The sequence below is a fragment of the Amborella trichopoda genome, chromosome 9 (assembly GCF_054954075.1).
Source record: "Amborella trichopoda isolate Santa Cruz 75 chromosome 9, AtrichopodaSantaCruz75HAP2 v2.0, whole genome shotgun sequence".
Lineage (NCBI taxonomy): Eukaryota > Viridiplantae > Streptophyta > Magnoliopsida > Amborellales > Amborellaceae > Amborella > Amborella trichopoda.
The window spans coordinates 16754466-16768768 of NC_142344.1; the positions used below are offsets into that span (position 1 = coordinate 16754466).

The 14303-nt window shown below is 40.4% G+C and overlaps 1 protein-coding gene across 23 annotated transcripts in view; it reads right to left on the bottom strand.

Annotated features, from left to right (window-relative positions):
* Positions 1-14303, bottom strand: part of LOC18424516 (Polynucleotidyl transferase, ribonuclease H-like superfamily protein) — a 59453-nt gene that overhangs the window by 33270 nt on the left and 11880 nt on the right. For all 23 annotated transcript variants that reach the window (XR_016041765.1, XR_016041764.1, XR_016041771.1 and 20 more), the window contains exon 3: positions 10680-10814. Coding sequence is in view for 10 of the 23 variants with exons in the window: in XM_020661498.2 (XP_020517157.1) it covers positions 10680-10814 (135 nt within the window). In the remaining 13 variants the exon portion in view is untranslated. The remainder of the gene's footprint in view (positions 1-10679; positions 10815-14303) is intronic.

Genomic DNA, 14303 nt, shown 5'->3' on the forward strand with positions numbered 1-14303 from the left:
AGGAACTCTGGAAGGACACCAATATTTTGGCTAGACGACTCTCAAGTGGAGACTACCTCTTCACCTTTTATTCACAAGCTCTTGCTTGCCAGGTGCTGCAAGAGTCCAAATCCACAATCTTCAAAGGGGTCACTCTGAGCCTTCGCACTTGGTCCCCCCAAGAAGGCTCTTTCAAAAGGCAAAAAGTATGGTTGACGCTTCACCATGTGCCACTCCACGCTTGGTCCCCTGCAACTGTTGGGAGAATAGCTGAAGCTTGCGAAAGTTTGATTTCGATTCGATGGAAATCACTGGAAACGCTACCGCTACGCTCCATTCTGCTCCTGGTGGAGGTTCTAGACCCAAATTTTATTCCACCTCGCGTGTGGATAGAAATCGATAACCTGTTCTATCTGATATCTTTGACTTGGGCTGAGACTTCTCCCCCCTCGGCTAACCTAGTAGATAGCCGTCCACTCTCGCCACCGGAGACCTCTTCCCCCCATCCTTGGACAGTTGTTTCCAAGAAATCCGATAGTGCTAGAAGATGCCACCGCCGAAAATTCCATGACTCTCTTCCTAGTAAGGAAGACGATCGGCCACACTCTCCGGCGGCCGGTCAACAGCCTTCCCAGTGGAAGGCATGTGGCACAATCTCAGCGCTATCTGGGGATGGTGGAGTCAGACAGCCGGCGCCGTGTGCTTGATTGGGGCCCACTCACACGAGATCTGTCTCTAAAGGCAGTGGGGTTGGTGATAGTTGTCATCCACCTTTTGGTCTCCCGACTCCTTCGACCCGTCGATCCGGTAAGGAGGTTGTTGTCCACCAACCCTCTCATGGGTCATCAGGCTCTTTTTTGGACCCATCTTCCTCATGCGGGGATTTGGATCGAGCCTCGGTAGCTGCCCCGACTCTTATGCAAGGGAATTCATCAAACGAAGGTACATCTGGTACCATGAAGACTGCTCCTTTGGGCAAATGGCAGGTGCTTCTTTCACCGAGTGTCCCAGGCTCATATGAGAAGACATAAGCCACCTTTTCGCCGCCTTCCCTCACTTCGACAGCAGCCCTTGTCCTCTCGAATGATGTTTCGTGCTCTGCCCTAAAAACCATCCCCCCTTCGTCTTTGCCACCTAGCCTCCTGCTGCAACCATCTCCTGACGGGTCACCTAATGTTGTCCCTCCCTCTATCCTCCCTCCCCTTGAAGGTCCACCTTGTCTTTCCTGCGATCCTACCATCTCTCTGAGCTAGCCGCCTTCAACGACCCAGGAGCCGATAAACCCCATCCTACCCCTCCCCCCTGCAGCTCCAATCAACGTCTTCTGGTGGATGACAACACCATAGCCGAGAAAGCCAGACCCACGTTCCCTCCACACCCTGGGTCCACATCTATTCTATCCCTGACGTTCCTAACCCTTCCCTTCCTCTCTCAGAACGACTCTCCTCTGTTTGCTTCTCTAGAGCCTATGGAAGTGGACACTTCCCTTCTCCCTTTCGGCATAATCACGCTAAATTCTCTCCATCCTTCTCCCCCTGACCCGTCTCATCTCTATATGCTTCTTGGCCCTTTTCTTCCTCAGCCTTCCCTCCTAATTCCTCTCGACAGAATTACTACGGTATTCTTCTCTTATGAGTAGTATACTACCCCACTAGTCCACAGTGGTCCTCAACCTTACCCTTTTCACTACTAATCATTCTACACCCCTCCTCCAGAACTGCCTATCAACGCCTCCCCCCATCCAGTCCTCAGCTGGGCTCCTCCCCCAGTCACTTTCTAGACCCCAAATCAGTCTGAAGCCTCCCCTGAGACCCCTCCTACCTCTGTTTTTTCTCTGGACAACCCAGTTTCTGAGTTTTTTGAGGTTCCATTGTCTGATCTTAGCCCAGGTAGACCAGGCTCCTTACCGTCGGACCTGTATCCCTATGTTTCCTTTGGCCAGTCGTCTTGCTCCACTGAACCCTCAGTGCTAGCTCCTGAGTCTCTACCCTTTGCAGCCTCTTCCTCCCAATCGGAGGAAGGTGACGTACAAAGAACAGGTGGGATAGATAGCTCTCGAGAATCAGACAAGATGAAGGAGATCTATAGGATAATGAGTTTCGAACATATTGGACCTGAAGGCCCGACAGATCGGTTCTTGCAGGCGGATGCTCAAAGCAGGATTAAGGTGAATCTCAAAGGACGACGTGAACTGCTTAACTTCTTTTCTTCTATTAATTATGACAAATCTGCTACTGAAGCCAAGTCTTCTCCCACTACTAACCCAACCTCCCCCACTTTTAGGCGGTCGACTAGGGCTGCCCCCTCCCCTGCTTCTTCCCACACTTAATGATGATACTTTCGTGGAATATTAGAGGGCTGAGACAAAAGTCCAAGAGGGACTCGGTGAGACACCTTTCAAAAACAATTTCCCCATCAATCCTAGACTTGACAGAGACGAAACAGCCAGACCCAACCTTGCAATCCATCCGCAGTGTGTGGGGCAGAAGGCCGTGTCAATGGGAATCATTACCAGCGACAGGGGCCTCTAGTGGCATTTGGGTAATTTGGAACCCAACTGAGTTTAACCTCCTCTCGGCCCACATAGGAGATTTCTCAGTCACCGTCCTTCTCACCAGGACAACTGATGGTGCGCTGTTAAAGTTCTCCGCCACTTATGGTCCAAACTCAGTTTCCTTTCGCCCCCGTCTCTGGTCTAATTGGACCTAGTAGCAGCCCTACCACATTCTGGTTGGTGCCTGGGTGGTGATTTCAATATCACCAGATGGTCCCATGAGACAAACCACAATACCAATATATCTCAATGTATGTTGGATTTCTCTGACTTCATTTCCCGACAAGAACTAGTAGACATTCCAATTCAAGGAAATGCCTTTACTTGGTCCAACCACTTTGCTCAACCCTCCCTGGCTAAACTGGATAGATTCCTTCTGTCTTTGGGTTGGGAAGTTATGTTTCCTGACTCACACGCACTTACCTTGTCGAAACCTACCTCGAATCATTGCCCCATTCTTCTTGATACACAGACGAATTGTAGGAGGCCAAAACCTTTTAGGTTTGAATTGGCTTGGTTGGAAGAGCACTCCCTATTGATCCTCATCCCTAGTTGGTGGAATACTTTCTCCTCCCAAGTCTCGGGTAGAGAGGGTTTCAAGTTACAATCCAAAATCCAGCTGCTCAAAGAGTCTTTGAAAAGCTGGAGTCAATCTCGGCCAGGAAATTATACTTAGTTAAAAAGCTCCCTGCTCAATTCTATCCAAGATCTTGATAACATCAAAGAAGCCAAACCCTTGTCGGATTCTGAAGCACTGTTCAGAACCCAAGCAAAGCTAGATTACCTCACTACACTCAAGAAAGAAGAGTTTTTTTGGTATCAAAGGTCCCGGCTCAAATGGTTAAAAGCAGGGGACCAAAACACAGCCTTCTTTCATCAAATAGCCAATTGTAGAAGGAGAGAAAATCTGATATCTACAATAAAAGTGGATAACAATTTTCTTACTCAGCCACTTGAAATTGAAGCTGCCATTCTAAACTACTTCAGATCACTCTATACTGCCCCTGTGGGCCTTAGGCCAAGGATGACCACTTTGGATTTCCTTACTGTTCTTGATCATTGGTCCAACGAGTTGGAAGGACCTTTTACAGTTGAGGAAATCTCAAAGGCCATATATCAATTAACCAAAGACAAAGCACTGGGGCCGGATGGTTTTCCTATGCCACCCTTTAAATCATTCATGGGAACCTTCTTGCTTGATATAAGGAGTTTCTTTGAGGAATTCTATCAGAGGGGGATATTAAATAAAGCTATCAAAGCTACCTTCTTCGCCCTTGTCCCCAAGAAAGAAGGTGCTCAAGAGCTTAAGGATTTTCGTCCAATTAGCTTGCTTAACTCAACATACAAAATTCTTGCCAAGGTCTTGGCTTCAAGGCTCAAGCAGATCCTTCCTTTCATCATCTCGCAGTCTCAATCAGCCTTCATCAAAGAAAGGTTGATCCTGGATGGTGTGCTGGTAGCCCATGAGTGCATCCACTCTAGGCACCTATCCAAGAAACCAGGATTGATTTTCAAAATCAATTGGGATAAAGCATATGATCATGTGGACTGGTCATTACTGGATGAGACCATGGCTAGAATGAACTTTGGACCTCGATGGAGAAATTGGATAAAAGGTCGTATTTCCACCCCCCATTTCTCAGTGCTTATTAATGGAAGTCCTAAAGGATTTTTTGCTGCTTCGAGAGGGCTCCGTCAAGGGGACCCGCTATCTCCTCTTTACAATAGTAACTGAAACTTTCAGTAGGACTATCTCTCGTCTCTATCAGAAAGGACTGCTCTCGTCTTTCCATTGCAATTCACAAGGACCTTTTGTATCACATCTGCAATACGCAGATGATACCCTAGTCTTGCTAGATGCAGATTCTAAACAAATAGAGAAACTTACACTTTTCCTCAAATGCTTTGAAAATGCCACTAGCTTCAAAGTAAATTTGGAAAAATCAAAGATGATGGGAGTGGGTCTTACACTCCAAGAAATCAGATCCCTGATTCCATCCTGGGATTGTATAGTAGAGGATCTCCCCACCACCTATTTGGGAATACCTCTAGGCTTAGGGAAACCAAAAAAGAGACACTGGATCCAAGTGATTGATCGAGTTGACAGACATCTTGCTGGATGGAAAGGAAGGTTCTTATCTCTGGCAGGTCGGTCTACTTTGGTAAAGCAATGTCCATCTTTCATATGCCAGCTTCGGTGGCTAATAGGTTGGACCAACTCATGAGGAATTTTCTATGGTCTGGCCCAGCTGGAAAAATGAGACATCATCTAATATCTTGGGATAGAGTCTGACTGCCCAAAGTCCAAGGTGGTTTAGGAATCAAAGATCTAAGAAAGTATAACCTGGCTTTGCTGGGGAAGTGGTGGTGGAGATTGGCCACTCAACCAAACTCTTTCTGGGCACAAATTATTCGGAATAAATATAGCATTCCGGATCACATGTGGGTGCCCGAAAAGCTAGCATGAAGTAGGGCTTCAGGAGTCTGGAGATCTTTTGCAACCTCCTTTGCTCAGTTCAAGAAAGTGCTTCGATTCCATCCAAAACAAGGCAACAGAGTTCGCTTCTGGTCGGATCTGTGGATTGGACATGCTCCCCTTAGGGACCTATTTCCTAAACTTTTTCAACTTGCCTCCAACAAAGAATCCACAATTGCAGATGAAATGGTCTTCGCAGGGGGGTGTAGAACTTGGAACCCCAATTTTCAAAGGAATCTTTCTGATGAGGAAACTTTAGCCTTCACCACTCTTTCGGCTGCTCTCCACTTTGTTTGTTTACCTTCATCAGGGGATGATTATTTGGTATGGACTCCAGCCCCTTCGGGTAAGTTTTCGGTAGCTTCTTTCTATAAGAAACTTATCCAGCCTCCTACCTTCCCTCTTAACCCCACCTCCCCTCTTTACAAAGTTTGGAACACAATAGCTCCTCCAAAGGTTCAGTACTTTAATTGGATAGCTGGCTGTCAACGGGCTCTCACACCCGATCAGCTTCAAAAAAGAGGTCTGCCACTTCCAAACAGATGTGTAATGTGCCTGCAAGAGGAGGAGTCTAATCCCCACCTCTTTCTTCATTGCAGCATGGCTTTTGAGCTTTGGACTCTGATCCTAAAGCTTTTCAATTTTAAATGGGTTCTCCCACCTTCGGTAAAAGATCTATTTTTTCATTATTCAGGTGGTCCTCGGCCCAAGGCAGGAACAACCCTGTGGAGGGCAGCTATCGCTGCTACAGTATGGGTTTTATGGCTTGAAAGCAATCAGAGGATCTTTCAAGGACATAGAAATGAAGTTTCAGGGCTGTTTCACAAGGTTATATCACTTGTAGCCTTTTGGGCCTCCACTCATAGTACCTTTGTTGGGATTCCTATGAGTTCTTTCCTCAGGCAATGGGACAATATTATCCGACTCCAGCCTTTCAAGCTACAGAGACCCCACAACTGGTTGCCTCCTCCAGAAAATGCCATAAAGTTAAATTTTGATGGCTGTTCATTGGGGAATCAGGGCCATTCAGGAGTAGGGGGTCTTCAGAGATCACATCTGCAATGTTCTCATGACATATTTAGAATATGTGGGCAATGGAGACTCACAACTTGCTGAAGCATTGGCTCTACTAATGGGCCTTAAATTTTTAGACCCGTCTTGGGGTCAATCCTTAGTGGAGGAAGGAGACGCTAAAAACATTCTATCTTGGGTGGCAGGCACAACTAATCCTCCTTGGTACCTATCTAGGATTTTTTATGAGATTTACTACCTATGTAGGGATACCAACGTTTGTTGGAGACAAACACGGCGGGCGTCGAACGAGTTCGCCGACCTCCTAGCTAATGATGATGCTCGACAACGACCACATTTGGAAGACAATGAATGGTCCACCTCCTTTTTTGCACTGGACCATCGCGGTTCTCTAGGACTCTAAATCTCTTTGTGACTTCTTGTAAAAGGGCGTCCCTATAAGCCCAAGTTTTTGGAAACCTCAATCTTTTGTATACAGTTCCTACAAAAGTATATAGTTTGTATAGGGGTTTTGGCTTTATTTTTTGACTGAGATACTCGTCTCGAGGGTAATCTCGGCTCTCTCTTTCCTCAATCTTTTGTATTTTCTTGTTATAGTAATACAATGTTAACATTATCAAACAAAAAAACAAAAAAAACTTCTATAAGATCATCATTGTCAAAGCCTTTTTCCCAACTAATTAGGGTCGGCTGAGGAGTTCTATTTAAAATATTAGCTAAAAAGGAGGCCCAGACTCGAGGCAATGCTTGCCAAACAAGATGCTGAAATAGCAACCCTAACGACTAAACTTAACACTTTGCCCACTCAACCTTTCATACAGGGGTATCGATCAATACTCCAAGCCTTTGGCTACAGAAGTGCAGTTCGTATCTGCCTCAATGCTAACCATAGTTGTTGGGATCGGGAGTGGGAATGGTACTGAAATCCGGATTGGGAGCGAGCGATCGTGAAACACTAGAAGATCCTTATGGTTGGGAACGTCACATGTATAAAGCACATGTTAGGGATCAAGATCCCCAAATGTCAGGGATTGAGATTCCAACCTTCTGGGGATCTTGATCTCGACCTTTTGGGATCTTGATCTCAACATTTTGGGGATCTTTTTACCAACCTTAAAGTGTATGACAATCTAGGATAACGTATACTTTTTAAAGAAGGGATCTCATTATTGATAGTAAGCAAGCAGTAATTGTGTTGCTAGTTGGCTATAAACAAAGAAAATCATCAGTTTGGTTGTTGTCTTGGTCTTTAAGGTTGGGATCGAGATCCCTAATAGCAGGAATCAAGATCCCTATCAATGGGATTCGAGATCCCAAAATTTAAAAATTGAGATCCCTGAGAGATCCGTTCTGGGAGCAACAAAATCCAGATCCTAGAAGGGATCGCCTACCAAACTAGGACATCCCGGTAATTAGGATGCTAACTATACCTCTTGCTAATCCAATTGCAAGTACCCAAACGGACATACAATCCATGATAATGGAGGGACTCAAGAAGTTAAAATTATCGGACGCCTGGCCTATCACAATGTACAAGAGGCCATGTCTAGTAGACATTGATGAGGTCCTGTTAGCGAGACACCAACTTCCTGCATTCGAAATATTTGACAGGACTGACTCCCTGCAAGAGCATGTTGCTCATTTATCATTGTATGTGCTAGTATGGCATTAGACAGGCAATTATTGCTCAAGCAATTCATTGCTCTCTCATCAAAGCAGCATGTTCTTGGTATTCAAGACTCCCAACTCATTCACTACTTGGTAATAAATGGCGAAAATGGAGGAATTGTTTTACCGACAATTGTATAGCACTAGGACCGATGTGCAAGCTATAAAATTAATAACCGCCCAACAGGATGATGAGTCCCACTGGTTCGGTGCATCTATGAACCCCCATTTTGATGTTGTGAATCTAGCTTCAAAAAACCATCGATTCCCTATTCCTAAAAATCGAAATCCAGGTCTCATATACATTAAATGCCAGTGTTGTGCACCTATGAATTGTGAATTTTGTGAGATGGAATCTCGATTCCTAGCTTCCAAGAATCAAGGTTCCAGAAAAATATTTGGAACAAGATTCGAGAAATTTAGAATAGCGATTCCTATCTTCTAAGAATCGCAATTCACCCTAGGAATAGTGAATTTTTTATTCTGAATCAGAATCGCGACCTCGGTACAAGATTTGGGTAACTATATTTCAAATTGCAGTATATAAGTCACAAGGATTCCATTATGTGCATGCCTGAGGCATCAGCATGCAACTCCAACATGTTGCTAATCTTCATGACCAGCCTCTAGTACAGTATTTATGCAAACTGAACTTAACTTATTTAGTTAAGTTCTCTCTGAACAATTAATGGTGAAAATCCAATTTTATTTCAAACTGCAGTATACAAGTCACAAGGACCCCCCATATTCCCAAAAATACCATGCTTAAAATTTTGTCAATGTGGGGCAAAATTTTTCATCATGACAAAGAATGTCACAGTTTTACATTGGTGATACGGACTTTTTGTAGGCCTTCATCTGTTAAAATATCTCATAACATAACAAATCATTTTATTTTAATATGCCATGATCTATTCTGCTATAACAGTTTAGTTTCTTAAAGCAAGAACTTAGGTAAAAGCTCTAAATATCAGAGGCATTAATCTTCTTCCAGGTATAGCTATACAATAAGAGAATATAACGGTCAACTCTAAAGCAACTATTTTAGGGAACTGATAAAGAATTGCAGTTAATGGAACATTATCCCAGGCATGCATGCAAGAATGCAAACCATTAATATCATTGAACATTGCCGCTGTTCATGAATTTACATAATGGTTACAAGAAAGAATTGCAAAATAAAAACTATGCATAAGACTGGTTATGTCCGTGCAAATTATGAAGTGGTACTAGCAGAAAACATGCTCCAGGCTTATCTTATAAATGTACTTTATCCTTAAAATTATGGAAATTAACAAAAGAATAACTCTCACAGACCAATAAAAATTCCCTACACAACAACTAATTCCCATTTAACTTCTCTTTAAAACTCAAAGAAGAACTAATTCTGAAATGCAGGCATCAGCATATCACAAACAAGCTAGCTTTAAAATGTAAAATCACAAGGAATGTTTACTGAAAACACCCAGAGAGCAAGAGAAACATCTAAACAATCTTTTATCAAAAATTGAGCCAGCATGAGAGCAAGAACAACAAAGTAAACACTTGCTAGCATCTACGTCATAGGAAACAGCATTCCACTTAAGATGTGCAGATATGGATCATATATTGGCACAGATAAAGGAACCAGGGACATGATTTAGATTTCAGTATCTCCTTAAATCCAGGACACAGATATGGATACAAGTATCCTATCTGACTCATTAATGCATATGTATTATATAACTTATATAGTGCAAAACTATGCATTCATATGTATACAATATCATAATGCATGGTAAGTATCTTGTTCATATTATACTTTTTATAGTTGTACTATCATTTTATAATTAATAATCTCCTAAGAATATACTGTATAGGTATTGGTGTTGTATTGAGTTGGCACTGGTATGTCAGGCATAAATAAATTTACTAATATCATAACCTTCTACAAGATCATCATCATCATCCAAGCCTATTCCCGATTACTTGGGGTCGGCTTCTACAAGATCAGAGTAGTAAATCATAATGGTTTGTAAGAACATTTGTGTGCAACATTTTTACAAAGGTATATACGTTGTTTTTCAGTTAATATAACTCTGAAATTTATTTATGAATGTATAAACAACACACCCATAGGATGAGTGTAGCTGAGATGAGGATGTTGAGATGGATGGTGGCAAGAGGAGAATTCGAAATGAATACAATTGGGAGTACTTAAGTATGACTCCAATAGATGATAAGATGAGAGAAAGTAGACTTAGGTGGGCTGCGCATGTGCAACGTAGACCCAGTACAGCACCTGTTAGGAAGTACGAGTTCGTTCAAGTAGAAGGCTCAATAGAGGCAAGGGGTAGCCCCAAAAGGACATGGTTGAAAGTAGTGAGAAAAGATATGGGGAGTTACGGCCTAAATGAGGCTATAGGCCTTGATAGAGTAGAATGGCGGACTAGGATTCCTGTAGCCAACCCCAAATACTTGAGAAAAAGCTATATTGATGATGATTAAAGCAACGTATGAATTCAAATTCCCAGATTTTAGTCTACATGTTTCAATGAACCCGAACTCCACACAATCATGAGATATGAATTCAATTAGATTGTTCAACAAAAAGCATGTTTAGTGCTTTTATGGACACACTCCTGATTCTGTGCAACTGATCATGTAAACATGTTCTACACTAAACCATAACAAATAAGACTCAGTCATATCTAGGGTTTTCAGAGGTTTGCCACACACGAATACTCTTAAATGTCAATAACTATTGTCTTTCCTAAACTTCTGAGCACATGGTCCCAAGAGTATCAAAAAAATATTAAAGATAAAATTGACAAAAAATATTATAACAACATTTTGCTTCATGTTAGAATCATCCAATTAAATTCTTCATTTCAACAAAAAGCTTGAATTGAAAACAACAAATGGCCCCTGTAATTAACAATTTGCATTACAAGACCATAAAGAATTAGGGAAATTAAGTAAATAAAATACCAGTCATTTCCAAGTCAATCCACACAAGTGGCCACTTGTAACATTCTGAAGGCTCTAGAAGCTCTTGGCGATCTTGTTTTTTCTTTTTCCGTGATGTAATTGGATCCATGTTGGAACTTTGCTGCTTGCACTTACCTGTATCAATGCATTTGTGACCCAAAGTCGCACATGAATGAGAATCAACAAAGAATTTCCACATCACATGATCGATTCAAAATGTAAGAAGATTCCTCCATGGTCTTGAAGTCAGTTACCACATTATTCATAATGAAATTAATCACATGCATAGGAGTTAACTTTCATAGTGATCAATCTAATTAAAACTAGTTGTGCATATAATGACTTACAAGCATTTTGTAACAAACGCTTGCTCAAGCCCACAAGATATTAAAAGTTTGATAAAAAATGAAATATGTGCACATGTATTTGTTTGTAAGTGCTATATACACACACGTGCGCACGCACCACCCCCACCCCCCCCCGCCGCCCACCCACCCCAACACACACACGCACTCATTCACTATATCATTGCATCAATTCGTGGCCATGGCTTCTTAAAGTACGAAGCTTTTCCTTTTCCATGGAAATGGGCGGTTTCCTTGATTTGTTTATTTCCTTGGGATTGAACCATTTAAATGATCGGGTAATTTGATAATTTTAAATTTTTGAAAATATTTTTTTAATATTGTTATATGACGATATTAAATATATGGGTTTAAAATTTCCACTCAAACTAATTTTTAGAAAAAAAATTAAAATTCAAATAGTAACATATATTTTTAATCATCTGAAAAATAATAATAATAATAACATTGAAATACCAAAGTGTCTACAGTACAATTCTCTTTACAATATGAACCATAATAATGAAATAAATTACTTAAATACTTGGAAAAAAAGAGATGATTTGCATCCTAGGTTCATCCCAAAACTAACCCCCCAGTGTTTTAAAACCGGACCATTTCCAATTGGGAGGGAATCAATCAAAACCAGTATGGATCATAACTCAGTTCCTATATATATATATATATATATATATATATATATATATATATATATATATATATATATATATATATTCTTTTTAAGTCTATCTAATCCTTTAATATATATATATATTTTTTTTAAGTCTACCTAATATTTTCGTGGGTCTCTTCTAAATCCACACTCTATAAACCTCTATTTTAGTATACATTATATAAAGTTCTAATTATATCTTAATATTTTTCTGATCACCAATTCAGACTTAATCAAACCCAATCAAAATTTCGGATTCAACGATTCAACACAACACAAATATGCAAGTGAATGATCAAAACACGATGACCACCTATTATCTTTCAAGGACAAGAAATAAAACACTTTACATTACTCAGTTACTTAGGAAATAGCCTCTGTGACTAGAGTGGTGCATTGATTTCTTCACTTACCAAAGCGAGAGAGGGGTGCCTCACCAATTAAAAAACAAAGAAATGGATAAATGATTGAATTGCTTTATTCTTAAGAAAAAATAAAATAAAATTAGTCAGAAAAGAACATAAAGGCATAATCAAATAAGGAATGAAAATTAAAAAATAATAACAATAAAAACAGGTAGGGGCCTGGTGTCTAATGATGTTATTATTTGCTATTTGCATTTTATTTTATACTTTGCGATATATATTTGATATGTTATCGTCTATTTGGATTATTATTTTCCCATTTTGATATGTAGTTTGGGTCTTTGAGAAAACAATTTAATAAAAAAGTCTATTGCCCCCAAACCGATTGAATATTGTTTTTTACTTCTTTTTTTTTGGTTTTATACATGAATTGTTTTTTGAAAGAACTTTTATACATGAATTTACTTGTATGATTCATAAACCGTAATTTTTTTTTATTAGTTAGTTTAATAATTTCTTAATGCTTATTAAATAATTGCATGTGTAATATTTTTTTTGTTTACGATTCATAAACCATAATTTTTTTTTAAGTTAGTTCATAAATGCCTCATGCTTATTAAATAATTGCATGTGCAATATGTTTTTTCGATTTATGATTCATAAACCATAATTTTTTTATTAGTTAGTTTAATATTTGCTTAATGCTTATTAACTAATTGCATGTGTGATATTTTTTTTCGATTTTGTGTTATATCATTGCAATTTTGTTGTGCATGTTTTACCTAGATTTATTTTTTGGCTTAATAAGAACCCAAGATATTAAAGGGTCAATGTCTACTATTTTTACTTCAATTCATATTCGTAATTTTTAGATGACGATTGTCTAATTTTTTCAAGTTTGGCCTAGTTTTTGTGTAATTTTCAAGCTTAGGTGTTAAGTTGATACTTGATAGATAAAGGTTGTAGGTGAAATGTCTTCCTTGGCTTCAAGTAAACAAACTGATCCGGGTTGGAAATATGCATATTGTCCAAACCCTATTGACAAGAATAGAGTAGGTTGCAAGTTTTGCAAAAACGAGTACAATATTGGCATTAATAGATTGAAAAAGCATTTGGCCGGTATAAAAAGGGATGCGGCATGATGTACCCAAGTCCCTGCAGAGGTCAGGAAAGAGACGTTGGAGAACATACAAGGGGTCCAAAAGAAGAAACAACAGGTCAATAAGGGATATGAAGACGTGAGGACCTATATAAATATTTGTGGCATACCTGAATATGATGAAGATGAAGTGGAAGGAGCCTCCATAAGTAGACCTGTTACCATTGGGAATAAGAAACCTCAACCAAGAGGGCCTCTTGATACATTCTTTCTGCATCCCGATCCCAATGTGGTTGTTCGCTAACGAGAACTGGTACAGACTATTTTAGATAGTACTCTAAAGAAGCAGGAGAGAAAAAGGGTGAATCAATATGTGGCTAGAAGGTACTTTCAAGTGAGTCTACCATTTAACACTACCGCTTTAAAGAACTTTATTGCCATGTTTGAGGCAGTGGGGCAATTTGGCCTAGGATATAAGCCTCCTACACCTTATGAGCTCAAGAGGCTTTTGTTGAGGAAAGAGGTGGAATTAACACACGACTACCTGAAGTCCCACAAGGATGCTTAGGGCAGATGTGGGGTGACTATTATGATAGATATGTGGACTGATAGGAGGTCTAGGAATGTCATGAACTTATTAGTTAATTGCCCCATGGGATCTGTCTTTTTGAAGTCCATTGACGCATCCAATATGATTCATAATGCGCCCTTCATATACGGTATTGTGAATCAGTGCATTGAAGAGGAAGGTGCGGCAAATGTTGTGCAGGTTGTCACAGAAATGACTAAGGCCAATATAGTTGTTGCTAGATTATTGGAGATTTCAAAGCCACACATTTTCTAAACGCCTTACGCGGCTCACAGGATAGATCTCATGCTTGAAAAGATTGGTGAAAAGAAATCTGAGCATGAGATACTAGAAAAGCCAAAGCCATAACAATTTTCATTTATAGGCACACCCATGTTTTGGCAATGATGAGGGAATTTACAGGTGGGACTGACTTGGTGAGGCCGGGGGTCACCAGGTTTGCCACCTCATTCTTGTCTCTAGGTTCTTTGAATAAACAAAAGGACAAGCTTCGAACCATGTTTGTATCTGATACATGGATGGGGAGCAAGTGGTCTTTGGAGGCCAAGGGAAAA